Source organism: Callorhinus ursinus, unplaced genomic scaffold (genome assembly GCF_003265705.2).
Source record: "Callorhinus ursinus isolate GAN/ISIS: 27379988/994484 unplaced genomic scaffold, GSC_fseal_2.0 scaffold13, whole genome shotgun sequence".
NCBI lineage: Eukaryota > Metazoa > Chordata > Mammalia > Carnivora > Otariidae > Callorhinus > Callorhinus ursinus.
This window is the reverse complement of record NW_027397075.1, coordinates 20591101-20607423: the sequence shown is the minus strand read 5'-3', so window position 1 is coordinate 20607423 and position 16323 is coordinate 20591101. Positions and strand designations below refer to the sequence as shown.

The following is a 16323-nucleotide window of genomic DNA, read 5'->3' as shown; positions in this document are numbered from 1 at the left end:
GCGGCACCGAGCAGCGCACACGCTGTCCCCTCAACAAGGCACTAAGCTCAGGGGCGGGTGGCAGGTGCCGAAGAAGGACGTGTGAGGCATTGACCTTCAGGGAGCTAATACCGCAGTGTGGGAGGCAGCACTAGAAACACAGAGAGACAAGCACAAGCCCCTGCTGCAGAGCAGCATCTCATTAGGGGTTGGAACATAAGAGAGATTCTCTCAGACCGATCGCTGTAAGACTTCAAGGCAATGGATGAGGACCCCCGAAGACTGAAGGAGTTGATGACGGCAACTTACACAAGCCCTTGACGAATGGGCAGATTTTTAAGAGAAGAATACAGGTGAATTCATAGAAATGATCACCGTGGGTGAGTGTTGTGCATTAAACGCTAGACGTCAATTCATTTTTGAACTCTAATCGCACCTGGCTGCACTGTTTTGCGCAATGTGGTGTGAGGTTAACGGTCAGCCATGTTTTGCTCCTGACGGTAAACATTTTATTTGAGTCATGTCATGAATTATCTTCCTGCACTAATGAAATGGATCATTTACATAAAAATCAGAAAAACCCCAAGACCCGTATGCTTTTCAGCCTCCGGAGACATGGAAATGACCTCAGTGACAGCTAATTACAGCCTGGAAAGGTGGAGGAGGTTGCTCTTCTTCCCTGCTGGAGAGTCTCCAAACTGAGTAGCAGGCTTCGTGGCGGTGCCCGAACGCTTTCCAATTGGGGTGATTTCAAAACGATGCGTAACTGGTGTTTTGTTGCTGTTGTTTGTGGTTTTTTTGTTACACGCACGTGGACAACCTGTTTCCAGAAACTTTGCCTCGGACCAGTGGTTCTTGTCACTTAGCCTCTCTATTTCTAATCGGCTTTATTTTCTTCAACCCCTGCGTCATTGACCCCGTGGGTTTCCGAGGAGCTGCTGTGATCTGTCATGTCATTGCTCATTATCAGGCAGTCTTAATCCTCTGAGCATTGAAATATTTTACAATGGCACAGAAGCCGTCGCAGCCCATGGCAGCCCTGGCCACTGTCACGTCAGATGGAAGTTTGGGTTGTCTTTAACATGCTGACAGTGGACATCCTATCACCATCGTCCCCTCCTGGGTGAGGAGATGTGGCAGCGTGGAGGGCCTCCCCCCTGCCCTCCCCTGGAGCGGCCCTTCAGCTGATGTCTCAACCAGTCAATTACCTGGGCCCAATGTAGTAGAGCTTGAATGACCTCTTAATTCGTATAGACCATTTACCCACCTATCTGAGCATCCCACAGATAAAGAAGAAATGCTCTCTTGGGGCACGTAGGTGGCTCCATCGGTTAAGCGTCTGACTCTTGATCTCTACTCAGGTCTTGATCTCAGGGTTGTGAGTTCGAGCCCGGCGTTGGGCTCCAAACTGGGAATAGAGCCTACTTAAAAAAAAAAAAAAAAAAGAAAGAAAAGAGGAAATGCTCTCCGAATGTGGTTAGCAACACACGGTATGTCGAATTTTAAAAAAGATAGTTAATCCTTAAAAAAATGACTATACTGCCTGATACTCCTGCCTGTTCCCTAAGGAAAGTTCTATTCCTCCTGAAGCTAATAATTCTTAAGAGATTGTTATGTCAATATTTTAGTAATCTCTAGACACTAAGGGTGTCAGACCCCAATTTAACTCTCATGAGATACACTTACCACAAAGGGCTTTCCATTTAAGCACCCACAATTCTGAAAATTCAAGGTCAAATAGTCTGTCTCACAAATGCAAAAAAAAAAAAAAAGAATCCTCATAAAATCCCCCCCTGATCTATATAACTGAGACCTAAGATTTTCCCCCAACTAACCCAATTACAGTTACCAGGTAGTTATTTGTCTCCTTTTTTTTTTTTTTTTTTTTTTTAGATCTGGGTAGATCTGGCCAATGAGAATAAGTGACTGTCCCATGTGAAGGTCATCTCAATTCTAAACTGATTTCTGGATTCAGATAACATCCCACAATGTGTTAGGATAGTTGTCTCCTGGGCGAGATTTCCCCAGAGAGAAAAACGGAGCTCACCAGTTTAAATTCTTGCCAAGTTCCCAGCCTCATAAGGCTTAGCGTGGCACCACTTTCCTTATTCAGTAAATATGAATTTCATCCTGTTAGAGAGACTATCTTTTTTTCTTGAAATAAGGCACAGAGAAGTAAATGAAGCTTATGGATATTAAGGATGTGTGCTGGGATGAATAGCTTGAAGGTTAATATGTGCTACTCTCCATGGTAAGAATGAGAAAAGCTAAATATAGCTTATAGTAGTGTTTTAGGGGGTTTTTTGTTGTTTGAAATCTTCTAAGATGACCCACTCATTCATTTTTCGTCCTGTGAAGAAAGAACTTATTAGAAGGCATTAATTACACAAAATACACATCTGGCCAAAATGTCTTTACCTTTTCAATTCTTTCATGACTCCCTCTCCTTTATGTCACTGAATAATACAATTATCCATGAGTGATTTCTGGACCCTAACCTTCCCCTCTCTGCCTGTCATTGAAGTGTTATATAATAAAAGCAGAAGCTGCTGACTTCCAAGAAATTGGAACATATAAGACAGATTAGATCAAACAGCTGGCTCTAATGATGTCAAAATTAAAGTAAAATGTTCTCATAGAATATAAGGCTATAAAATTGTTCTTACTAATTTTTAAAATTCTGGAATTCTCTTTAGTACATTTATTTCTGTATATGTTTTAAAAAGAAAGTAATTTTTAACTGTATTCTCAAAATAATTCCCTCCATTACTATTTTTCTGCATTGAAGCCAACAGAGGCTTCCCTAAATGGAATTTAGTGATTCCAGGAATCACTTCAGAAACTCTGCCTTGGAAGAGCTTTTGGAAAACATCTGATGCATCTTTCCCCCTGACATTCCCTGGAAGTTGTTTTCTGGCTCCTACTTAGGCACTTCCGATGACAGAAAGCTCACTATTTCATGAAGCAGACCCTTGACTAATGGGTTACTATGGTTTCTAGAAAGATAAACCTTATACTTATAAACCCCAGTGTGTCTGTATGTCTCACCTACCTGTTTTGCTACCTATTTAGAGACAGTGTTGTACAATATGGGGCAGGTAGACCTACGTTCAGTCTCAGCTTCACTAACTATAATCCTACAAAGTGCCATCTATTAACTTCCTTTGTACTGAACCTCTAACGTACAGTCTTATTTCATTTTCCTAAAAAGTCCACAAAGGTAGGTACTATTTTTTGCAGGATCTTACTACGCAGAACCTGAGGTTGATAATCATATTGATGACAGTGATGATGATCATATTATCGAGTGCCAACAACATGCCAAGTGCTATGTAGATCCTTCATATACATTATAAACAATCGGGACTGAAGTAATTTGCCCGTTATCTGCCCAGTAGCTGATGAAATTTGACGTCCAGATTCAGGTCAGATGCTAAAAGGACTCTGGATTTAACTCTTTGAAGTCCCGTTTCTTTGTGAAATTGGGAGTACTGTTGTCTTCCTCAGCAGGTTTTCTGAGATTAAATAAGATAGCCTGTGAAATTATCTGGCATTCTTGCTTGAAAAATACTTCCTGCTACATATCATTTACTCATTTTTTTAAAAAAGATTTTATTTATTTATTTATCTAGTTATCTATTTATTTATTTATGAAAGAGAGAGCGAGAATGCCTCCGCTCGAGCAGGGAGAGGGGCAGAGGGACAAGCAGACTCTGTGCTGAGCATGGAGCCTAATGAGGGACTCGATCTCACAACCCAGAGAGCATGACCTGAGCTGAAATCAAGATTCGGACACTTAATCGACTGAGCAACTGAGGCACCCCTATTCATTTTTTTTTTTTTTGAGGACAGTTTTTTAGAAGACTTTTTCTTCCCTTTTCTCCTGGTTTATATTCTCCAGGCTAAATATCCCCAGATCCTTCAATCTTCATTCATTCATTCAACATATACATATGCTCCTTTGACCCCGCTGGGATTTACATTCTAGAGAGGAAACAGACAATAACACACATGATAACTAAATAAATCACCTGCTGCGTTAGAAGACAGGAAGTGTCATGCAGGGGTGGGTGGGTAAGGCAGTCAGGGGAAGGGAAATGAGATTGGAGGCAGGTGCTGCTGGTTCATTTACTATGGATGTGTAACCAGTTATCCTGAAACTTAGTGGCTTAAGTCAATAACGATCACTTACTATCTTTCATGGTCTCTGGAGTTCAGAAATTTGGGACAAGACATAGTGGGGATGGCTTATCTATGCCCACAGTGCCTTGGGCCTCAGCCAAAAGACTTGAAGTATGGCCCCTGCAAGCATGTAAAGGCTCATTTACTCAGATGTCTGGTAGTTGATGCTGGCTATCGACTGGTGTCCTCAGTTCTTCTCTGCATGTCCTTTTCCATGTGACATGGGCTTCCTCACAACACGGAGGCCGGCTTCTAAGAGTGAGAAAGTTGGTAGAAAACATATTGTCTGTTATGACCCAATGATGTCATTCAACATCATTCCCACCACATTTTGTTGGTCAAGGCAATTCCGAAGTTCCACTGGGTTCAAAGAGAAGGAAAATAGGCCATGCTTGTCAATGTCATGTCCTAGGAAGAGCATGTGGGATGGGATACATAGGGGTGCAACCATCTTTGGAAAGTAGAGTCCGCCATGGTGCGCGGGGTAGGTTCATTCCTGTGGTAACATTTGAAGAAAGATTTGAAGGAGGTAAGGGAATGAGCCATGTGCCTAGCTCTGCCTGGGGCCGAGCGCTCCAGGCTAAGGCAGGAGCCTGTGCAAAGGCCCTGCAGCAGGAGTATACCAGGAGTATTTGGAGGCTAGTAGGGCTGGATCAGAGTAATTGAAGATGAGAATAGTAGGAAAGGTGATCTGAGATAGGAGGGAGGATGTATGGGAGGACTTATAGGTCACTATATATACTTTGGCCTTTACTCTGAGATGAGAAGCAGAATGGGGGAGTTGTATGTTATGAGCAGTTATATTTTAAAAGACCCACTCTGACAACCATGTGGAAAACAGCCTGGGCGGTGGGGTTGTGGGCTGGGGGGTGACAGAGGAAGGGAGACGAGTCAGGAGACTCTTCTAGGAACCCAGGCAAGAGGGGTTAGTGGCTCAGATGGACACAGTGGCAGTCAAGGTGGTGACAGGCGATGGACCATGGACGCATTCTGGAGTTTCAGCCCATATGATTTCCTGATGGATCGGCTGCCTGGTGTGAGAGAAAGAGGAGTCAGACATGTCGGGGCTGTTCCACGGATGGAACTGTCATTTTCCGGAAGAGGGAAGGCCAAGGGCCCACAGCTTTTCAGGAAAAGAGCAAGAATTTAGTGTCTAAGTCTGAGACACCGATTAGATATCCAAATGGAATTGTTGAGGGGGTAGTTGGATAAATAAATACAGAGATCCAGAGAGAGGTCTAAGTTGGAAATAAAAATTTAGGGCTCACGGGCATTGCGATGTTATTTAAATGGTGCTCTTAGGAGATAATAGCCAGAGACTGAGGGTAGACGTGAAAAGGACCAAGGACTGAGCCCTGAGGCATCCCACCGCTGAGACCGGGGGAAGAAACCAGCGAAGAAAACCAGAAAATCATGGCCAGGAATGTCCTAGAAGCCTCAGGAAGAAGGTACAAGAAAGCGAAGGATATAATCGGTGCTCTGATGGGTCAGGAGAGGCGGCACTGAGAACCACGCCCCTGAGCTACTGCGCAGGTCGTCTCAGCCGCGACAAGAGCAGATACAGAGCAGCTGGGGGTCGGACCCCCCACTGGAATGAGCTCAGAGGCAGGGGAAGGAGAGGAACCAGAGGAAACAAGGATAGACAACTCTTGCCCCGAGTTTTGTGCAAAGATGAGCAAGGAAACAGAACCAAAAAGAGGTTTTGTATTTTTCCTTTAAGATGGGAGAAACAACAGCAGGCTTGAATGCTGTTAGGAATGATCCGGGATTTTCCAGAGTGAAAATCTGGCATTGTAGGAGAGAGAGGAGGGAACCCTGGGGTGATGTCCTTGGGAGGGCCCTGCATACGCTTTAACTTCCAGGACCCTCACTCTCCTCCTCTGCAGGGTCTGTGAGTGCGGCGTGGGTGGGCGTGGATGGTAGGCTAAAGAAAAAGGAAGAAGCCAGCAGCCCACTATCTCTGGAATTAATCCAGAAGTGAGTATATCAGAGCCTCTGCAGTAACTTGGCCTCGTGGCCACTTGCTTTGATTTCTCCCCACCCACCCCCACCACCACTCGCTATGATATGGTGTAAGTGTTGCAGAACATTTGTGTGGTAGGAGAGGATATGTGAACCCCCAACACTTTTAATGATGCCGGCAACCTCCTTCCTGCCTTTCCCTATCTGCCCTCTCTATATCACCTTTGTTGGCTCTGACCCTCACCCCGGGCACTTGCCCGTGAATTGCATTTTTTTTTAAAGATTTTATTTATTTGAGAGAGAGAGAGAGAGAGAGAGAGAGAGAGAGAGAGAGCACAAGCACGGGGGAGGGACAGAGGGAGAGGGAGAAGCTGAGCAGGGAGCCTGACGTGATGCGGGGCTCTGTCCCAGGACCCTGGGATCATGACCTGAGCCGAAGGCAGACGCTACACGGACTGAGCCACCCAGGCGCCCCCATGAATTGCGTTTTGTATCGAAAGACCACCCTGCACAAAGCCCGTTTTTCACACGAGCAGCCCATAGTCTCAGCACCGTACACCCTCACTGGACTCTGTTCTGATTTGGTGTTACGTTTCCAAAACCAGGTTGACTTATGTTTCCCCGTGGTCCTGGCCTGTGTGTTTTTCTTCCTCAGCCACACACGGAGTGTGCTTGATTGGTCGCCACATGGTTCTTCATCAGGCTGGTTGGGATTTTACAAGGTGTTAGAATTTCTAAATAACTCGTAAGGCCTCTCACACTTGAGTTCATACCAGAGAAGCTGTGGGATGATTAACCTCATAGATGCTGTTTTTGCCCAAAGACAACCAGCTGTATCCACGCTTAGGCCGAGTGTGGATCTCAAACAACTCTGTAGAAACCGTGATTGTAGAACCGTGTAATTGTGTTTGTTTTCTTTCCCCTCTGTGTAAGTGACTGGGTGGCTCACTAGGTTTACTGCGCTGTAGTAAGGGGCCGCTTCCGAGCCCCCGGAGGATGAACAGGGAACTATCTAACTTCAGGAAGAACCGGGGGGGGGGGGGGGGGGTTAAGGGAAAGTGGCTAAATAGAGTGAGCCTGGCATATCTGATTGGACATTGGACCATACTTGCCCCTCATTGTCCCTTTTCTGCACTTTTTTTCCTTCCAGAGCTGCCCAGAAGTTAAATCTGTCTTCTAAAAAGAAGAAACACCGACCTTCCACCTCGTGTGTGGCTGAGCCCCCTCTCTTTGCCACCAGCTTCAGCGGTATTCTGCAGACCTGCCCTCCACCGGCCCCACCCTGTCTGCTGCGGGCCGTCAGCAAGGTGAAGGACACGCCAGGCCTGGGCAAGGTAGGCGCTCGGTGGGCGGGGTTGTGCACAAGGGGTAAGGGCACCAGGAGCCCAGTTTGGCTGTTAAAACGAGAGGGTGATGGGGAGAGCAGGAGACAAGCTTAAATTCACTTGGAAGGACCGTAAACTTTTCTTTAGTTACATGCATTGCATTGCAAATGAAGACATTCAAATCACTGGAGATCTGATTGGGTTTGGGCAGGACGAACCAGCTGTGCGGTGTTGCACAGGACTGTAACCACAGAGACACAAAAGGCAGCAGGCAGAGGCAGGGGCCCCAGGGAAGACATACCTCCTCAGAAGGAGGCCCGCCAACAGGCCAAGGCTATTAGGAGATGCAGCTCAGCTGGGTTCGGGGTAACTTTGTTCTCAGGCGTCACCCCCAAACTCTCTGTGCTGACATGGGCGTCTGGGTAAAGTCACTGTCGCTCTTGCCCTCCCGTTAGGAAACACGCTAAGGCTTATAAGAACATTGAGCTCCAGAAAGGTGGTTGTTGCCTTTCTTTCCTTTCCGTCAGAAGTAGGACGGGGTGCACAACCTCGCCGGTGCCCCACCGACTTCACGTGTTCCGCCCCGGCTTCTTTCTGGAAAGTTGCAGGTTTGGCTGAATGGGGAAGCTGCTATGCTGTGAGGACCCAGCTCTCACTGTCACCGATCCCCTTTCCCCTTGCCCCCCAGACTCTGCTGTTCAGGTTCATGGTCTTCCTGTAACTCGGGGTCCTTCTGGAGTCCGGGACCCTCTGCCCCTTCTTCTCCCCGCCCTTTCTCTGCCTCCTCCCAAGCTCTCCCCTCCACCTCAATTTCACCAGCCCATTGGGAAAGTATTAACTTGCTCTGTTACTCTTCCCAACGGCATTTAAACTTTAAGATTATGTTGAATGGAGCCATGCTTACTCCAGTGGAGAGCATCCAGTTCCGGAATGTTCCATGGCATGGGGTAGGGTCGGCAGTTGTCCGCTGATGGTTTTTCCAGCCCTGAAGCAAAGTAGGCAAGAAGGCTGCGGGGCTGCCTTGGCCTCACCAGCCAGGACGGAGATGGTGAAAACCCTGTCTAGGGAAGTACTCACGGGGGAGCCGCTGAGGGAGAGCAGGGACACCCTCACTGGGGTAATTATGGGTGGTTGACGTGCTACCTTCTGGGGAGGGTGGGCACAAGTAACTGCAGGGTGTTAAAATCTTTTCCTTTCTTTTTAATTGTGCTAAGATACATGTAACATAAAATCTATCATCTGAGCCATTTTTTTAAGTGTATGTGGGCTTTTGTTTTGCTAAGGAGTTTGGAACTTTAATACCAGAGCTGAACTGTCCTGGACGATATGGACTTAGCATTGTAGGCTCCTTCTCTCACTTTCTGAGCCATATCCAACTTCTCCTCTGAACAAATGTGAACAAATATTAAATGTTATCACTTTGAGGATGCGAGATTATTAGCCAACCTGGCCTACTCATATACCCCAACATAGCCCTATCCAGGATACCTCAAAATGAACCACATAAGAAACTGCCTCCCTGCATCTGTAACAGTGGCCTCTCTGTGGTTCCTACAAGGGTCAGGGTAGCTCCATCTTCAGGTAGGCCTGGGCCCCAAGCCACAGGCCCCCTGTCCTCTCCTGCCCCATCCCTAACCCCCTCCCTGCAACTCTGAGACAACGGGACCGGGTCACCAAGGGACTGAACCAACAGAAACAGTGTCACCAGCCAAGAGGATGACCCCGCACTTGCATCAAAATAGTTTGGAGGGCACTGGTCAGATATAAGCAGACTAGATATTATTCTACACACATAAGTAGGATTATAAATAAGATAGGCAGGAGTAAGACCAGATATAACCACAATTAAGGTTATAATTGTTAGTAAACAAAAGCGTGCAAGCACACTTATTTTTTTTAATGGAAGATAGCCTCTGTCTCATGCATTAGCCTCAATCCCATATGTTTCTTTGAGTGGGAGAGAAAGGGGTGATGGGGGCCATTAACTGGCCAGGAAGGGCAGGAGGTCCTGAGTGTGTCTGAGGAAGTGTGTCACTGATGGGCCCATCAGATTGGGTGTTCCAGAAGGTGATGGAGGTGGCAGCTGTCTGCCGAGCATGGTGGGGGGCCGTGGTGGGAGGAAGCAGCTGTGGGAGGGAGGGACTTGGGAAGGGAGTAGTAATCATATACTCCTTGAAACCGGGTGTATGGCTGAAACGAGACGTTGGTAAGAACTCGCATCCTGCCACCTCCTCCGCACAGTGCTGGGGGGCCTGGACCTGCTGAAGGGGCGCTCATCTCCCACATCCCCGCTCTCGCACCCCCTGCTGCCTCACCATAAGGAGCTGCAGTCCTTACCCATACGGAAGGATTCATTCCCATCAATGTAGCTCTGTTGCAAAATTTGCATATTAACATCTCTAAGAAATACAGTGGAGTTTAATATGGAACATAACTGGTGCTATATATAAATCCGTAGGTTCGAAGTAGGGAAGCGTCATGGAATCGCCTGAAGCAACTTTATTATTTACACCTGAGGTGGGGGTGGGGCACAAACCCAGCTCAACCCTGACCTCTTGTGCCTCAGCCACCCCAGGACTTCCTCAGGAGACCTGGGCATGGAAGAGGCGGATGCGTTTATCTAGAGCAAGCCTCTCATTTAGCGAACAAGGTAACTGAGGCCCCCAGAGGGTAAGAGATCTTCTGGTGCCTCCTGAGTCAGGAGCATTAAGCCATTTTATTTTCTAGGTCTCACTGGGCTGCCACTAGATATACACGACCTTTAAAATTTGAGGGTGGAGTCAAGAATGTGAGGGAGCCGCGGGGGTCACAAAATAACCTTGGGCTCCCATTATCTTCATCCAGTGGAGGCTGGGCAAGAAAGGGCGGGTGGCGCAGCCAAGAGCAGACCCACAGTGAGATCAGAGGTGCTCCATGACGCTCCCTGCTGGTGTCAACTGCTCCCCAGACCCTCCACCCAGAGTCCCTGCGGCCACTGAGCACCGCTTGAGGCAAGAGCTCTTCTGGACTCCATGGTGACCGAAGGATTTGCAGTGACTTCAATGTACTTGGAGCTGCAGTTCAGCAAACACAGGAAACATCCTGATATTGTCAGCACCTGGCACTCTTCTGGGCACACTGCCAACATTCGTTGGGCATCTGTTGTATGTCAGGCATGGTGCTAGGCACTAGGCTTGCAGTCATGGACACACAAGGCAGAATGCCAGTCTTTATGGCCCTTATAGCCTTGTGCATTATTCCAGTCAGTCTTAGAAATCTCACCAATTTGGGGCACCTGGATGGTTCAGTCAGTTAAGCATCTGACTCTTGATTTGAGCTCAGGTCATGATCTCAGGGCCGTGAGATGGAGCCCCGAGATGGCCTCCACGCTGGGCATGGAGCCTGCTTAAGAGTCTCTCTCTCCCTCTGCCCTTCCCTCCCCGCTCACGCACATGTGCGCATGCACATGCTCTCTCTCTAAAAGAAAAAAAAAAAAAAAAAACTCACCAATTTGGACCAAAATGAAGGACAATCTGATTTAAGGAAAAGTTGGAATTACTTCCAAGTAATATAAACCAAACTATACTAGGTGGTCTTGTAGAGACATTCTTAATGAATAGATAAAAATGATTAGTGGATGAAAGCAGCTTAGTCCCCGTTTATATTTCATTGATTTGGCTTATATGTAAATTATACCTCTAATCTGTTTGAAAATGGCTCCTTCTCCTAGTCAGTAACCGCTCTTTGTGAAATTTGTTTGCACAATTAATTAACATCCATGTTTAAGGTTCATTTGTTAGTTGTCACAGCTTAATGTCAGAGCTCTTTGTCTTGGATTACAAGCTTCTAGAGCAAATGTTATCTGTTTAGCTCACTGAGTGTGTGGTTCTGCCGCCATGCCTCCTGTGTGCAGTGCTCTCGAAGGTGAGACTGGTAATGGTGACAGTCATGTCCACCCGTACGTTGGCTAGTTCTCCTCTTCCCAGAAGAATACCTGAAGGGAAATCCATGAAGCATGAAGGCAGAAAGGAGCCTTCTTTTTCCTTTAGAACCTCCGGGAATGCCTCCAAAGCACAGAATGAGAAGCGCTCAGCCCATTTTCCCCCAGTTCATGTTTTGGGGATATAAGAAAACTCTTATAGGTGAGTGCTAGCAGCAAGAGAACAGATTCTACAGAATATATATAGAAAGATCACAGAAAATTGGATGGAGAGATCATGAAGAGGCATGATGGAAAGTTAAGCTGGGACAGGTTGGGGAGGGCTTGTCATACTCGATTCACTCAGCGAATATCTATAGAAGTCCTGCGTCCCAGCAGGGCACAGGACAGTGGAGCTGGTTGGCTGCTCTGGGCACATCCCTGTAAAGGAAGGCGGGGCGGGTGTCCTGATTTCCATGAACTCTAGGCTCCTGTAAAGATGTGTGCCTGACATGCGGCCTCAGCCCCCACTCCTGTATCCTCCACGCTGTTCCCTGCTCCTGGGGACCCCTGCTAAGGCATCCCCGCGTGGTGTCCATGTGGTGGCTCCCCCTCACCATCCGCCCACACCCGTCTGTGCGTTTCTCAGATGCTTCCCCAAAATCCTCTTCGGGCCATGCGGCCCGGAGGCAGGTGACTTGGTGGAGTCTTCAGAGTTTCGATTTAGAAATAGACTTGCTTGTCTGGCTGGATTACGTCTCCTGTGCAGTAAAGGCTGGGGCTGTTCGTTCTTTTCAGCCCCTGATTTTAAGCCATCTGTATTGTATTCAGCACTATTTTTCAAACCCAGTAGCAGCATATTTTGACCTCTGTTAAAAAGGTATGTGCTCTAAATAATCTCTCTCTCTCTGTCACACACACATACCCCCCCACACACACAACTTGGCCAGTGTCACCACTAGGTCCTACATTGTCTAGATTTAGCTTCATCCTAAACTGTCTCTTGTTTCATGTGGAAGTTCATAGCATAGGAAAAAAATAAAAGAACCATGTGAGCTTCTTAGTGGAGACTATTTTTCCTTTACAGATTTATAAGCCTTTTTACGGTCAAAGCCATTTGATTACAGGCACACCTCAGAGATATCGCACGTTCAGTTCCAGACCATTACAGTAAAAGTAAAGATCACAATAAAGTTGGCCAAATGATTTTTTTTATTTCCCAGCACATATAAAAGTTATGTTTATATGATACTGTGGTCTATTAGGTGTGCAGTAGCATCATGTCTAAAAGCACAATGCACATACCTTAATTAAAACTACTTTATTGCTTAAAAATGCTACCCGTCTGAGCTTTCAGCGAGTTGTAATCTTTTTGCTGCTTGAGGGTCTCGCTTCCATGGTGTGGCTGCTGAGTGTTCAGGGTGGTGGGCGCTGAAGGTTGGGGTCACCATGGCGATTTCTTAAAATAAGACCACAATGAAGTTCGCCTCATCGATTGATGCTTCCTTTCATGGAGGATTTCTCTGTAGCATGTGATGCTATTTGATAGCATTGGACCCATGGGAGAACTTCTTCCAGAATTAGAGTCAGTCCTCTCAAACCCTGCTGCAGATTTATCAACTCAGTTTCTGGAATATTCTAAACCCTTCGTTGTCATTTCATCCATCTTCACGGCATCTTCACCAGGAGTACACTCCATCTCAGGAAACCACTTTCTTTGTGCATCCATTCAGGTTTCATCATGAGATTGCAGCCCGTCAGTCCCGTCTTCAGGCTCCACCCCGATTCTAGTTCTCCAGCTCTTTCCTCCCCATCTGCAGTGACTTCCCCCCCTGAAGTCTTGAGCCCCTCAAAGTCACCCAACTTCTTCCAAACTCTTATTAGTGTTGATATTTTGATTTCTTCCCATGAATCATAAATATTCTTAATGGTATGTAGGATGGTGAATCCTTTCCGGAAGGCTTTCAATTTACTTTGCCCCGATGCATCAGAAGAATCACTATCTATGGCAGCTGTAGTCTTACGAAATGTATTTTTTCAATAATAAGACTTGAAAACTTGATCCATGGGTTTAGAATGGATGTTGTGTTAGCAGTCATGAAAACAACACTAATCTCATTGTCCATCTCCACCAGAGATCTTGGGTGCCCAGGGGCATTGCCAGTGAGCAGTAATGTTTTGAAAGGAATCTTTTTCTGAGCATCGGTCCCAACAGTGGGCTTGAAATCTTCAGTAAACCATGTTGTAAATAGATGTGCTGTCATCCAGGCTTTGTTGTTCTGGTCACAGAGCACAGGCAGAGTAGATTTAGCATCATTCTTAAGAGTCCGAGGATTTCTGGAATGGCAACAGAGTGCTGGTTTCACCTTAAAGTCACGAGTTGCACGAGCCCCTAACAAGAGAGTCAGCCTGTCCTTTGAAGCTTTGAAGCCAGGCATTGACTTCTCCTCTCTGGCTATGAAAGTTCTAGATGGCATCTTCTTCCAGAATAAGGCTGTCTCGTCTACATTGAAATCTGATGTTGAGTGTGGCCTCCTTCATGAATTCTCATAGCTGGATCTTCCGGAGAACTTGCTGCAGTTTCTCCATCAGCACTTGCTGCTTCACCTTGCACTTCTATAGAGACGACTTCTTTCCTGAAACCTCGTGAACCAACCTCTGCCAGCTTCAGACTTTTCTTCTGCGGCTCCCTCACCTCTCTGAGCCTTCCCAGAGTTGAGGACAGTCAGGGCCTTGCTCTGGGTTAGGCTTTGGCTTAAGGGAATGTCGTGGCTGTTTGGTCTTCTATCCAGACCACGGAAACGTTCTCCATATGAACAGTAAGGCTTTCTTCTTCTTTCGCTTCCTTATCATCCATGTGTTCACTGGAGTAGCATTTGTCATTTCCTTCAGGAACTTTCCCTTTGCTTTCACAGCTTGGCTCTTGCTTGGTGCAAGAGGCCTAGCTTCTACCCTATCTCAGCTTGGACACGCCTTCCCCACTCAGCTGAATCACATCTAGCGTTTGATTTAAAGTGAGAGACATATGGCTCTTCCTTTCACCTGAACACTTAGAAGCTACTGGAGGGTTATTAATTGGCTTAATTTCAATTTTGTTGTGCCTCAGGGAACAGGGAGGCCCGAGGAGAGGGAGAGAGACTGGGGAATGGCCAGGAAGTGGAGCAGTCGGAACACACATGATATTTATTGATCAGGTCACCATTGTATATGGGCACAGTGTGTGGTGCCCCAACTACAATAGTAACAAAGATCACAGATCACCATAACAAACATATGAAAAAGTGTGAAATATTGGGAGAATTAGCAAAATGTGACACACAGACAGGCAGTGAGCAGGTGCTATTGGAAAAATGGTGCCAGGAGACTCGCCACAAAACTTCAATCTATAAAAAACGCAATGCCCGTGGTAAGTAAAATGAAGCACAATGAAATGAGGTCTGCCCGTACTGAACCTCTGTGATACTGTAGGGAAGAGGAAGCCGAGATTTCTGACATTCTGATTACAAGACGAAAACAACCGGACAAATTTGATAAAAATCAGATTTTTAAAAGGTATTCATGTAGCTCTTATTTATTCAACAAGTAGAAATGGCTGGTGTATCTCTCCCTTGTTCAGGAAGTGATGCCGGGTTATGTGGAGGAGAATTTCATGCCTTGCAGCCCACCAAGGTCCAGGTTATTTAAACAGTATGCAAATTGTCAAATTCCTCATTATCGGTTCTATCATTCCTCATCCTGAAACTATCGGAGAGAACGGGAAAGACTTGAGCCAGCCTTTGACATTCATTTCAAGCATATATAAATGATGGAAAGCTCCGGACTCCACTACTCACTCACCAGTGTCTACTCCATCCTTAAAAGCTACAGATGGGAAAAGTGACTTGTGAGCTCTCTATTTCAGTATGCTGGAGGGGGGCAGGAGCAGGGGGAAGAATGCGTAAATAATACTGCATAAATAATACAAAATAATTCATCAGGACGGCTAGTCTGATAGCTTTGTAAATTAAATTGTCAGCTCTTCTGGGGAGTAAACGCGTGTGACCTTCTACTCCCTAATTACAGATACTCCTTTCTATGCTCTGCTGGTTTTGCTTGAGTCTGCTAAGCTCTTGTCTTTGGAGTTGGTTTTCTGTCCTTCCCTTCTTTCTTATTCTGACCCCTCCTCCAGGCTGCATCTGAGGAAAGGAGGCTTGGAGAAAACTTTCTGACTCATTCACCTAGATTGGTCCTTTCCACTCCCCCACCCCTCCTACCCCATGCAGAGGTTTCCACGCGGTCCTAGCGCCCTCCCATCCCAGACACCCAGGGCTTCTCCAAGGGCCCAGCTGCTTCTGGAGCAAACCCAGATGCCCTCAGTCATAGGGCCTTTTGTCTACACCTCCTGCCATGCCACTCTCACATTTAGCAGCTTTCATTCTTTTTTTTTTTTTTTCCGTAAACATTTTATCCTTATTCTTTTTTTTTTAATTTTTTTATTGTTATGTTAATCACCATATATTACATCATTAGTTTTTGATGCAGTGTTCCATGATTCATTGTTTGTTCATAACACCCAGTGCACCATGCAAAACGTGCCCTCCTCAATACCCATCACCGGGCTAACCCATCCCCCCACCCCCCTACCCTCTAGAACCCTCAGTTTTTCAGAGTCCATCATCTCTCATGGTTCGTCTCCCCCTCTGACATACTCCCCTTTTCTTCCTCTCCTGTTATCTTCTTCTTTTCCTTTTTTCTTAAAATATGTTGCGTTATTTGTTTCAGAAGTACAGATCTGTGATTCAACAGTCTTGCACAATTCACAGCGCTCACCGTAGCACATACCCTCCCCAATGTCTATCACCCAGCCATCCCATCCCTCCCACCCCCAACCACTCCAGTAACACTCAGTTTGTTTCCTGAGATTAAGAATTCCTCATATCAGTGAGGTCATGTGATACATGTCTTTCTCTGATTGACTTATTTCACTCAGCATAACAC

General features: G+C 46.3%; 1 protein-coding gene across 2 annotated transcripts in view; it reads left to right on the top strand.

Annotated features, from left to right (window-relative positions):
- KIF26B (kinesin family member 26B) overlaps positions 1-16323 on the top strand; it is a 444580-nt gene that overhangs the window by 293529 nt on the left and 134728 nt on the right. For both annotated transcript variants that reach the window (XM_073899899.1, XM_073899900.1), the window contains one exon: positions 7274-7457. In XM_073899899.1, the coding sequence (XP_073756000.1) occupies positions 7274-7457 (184 nt within the window). The remainder of the gene's footprint in view (positions 1-7273; positions 7458-16323) is intronic.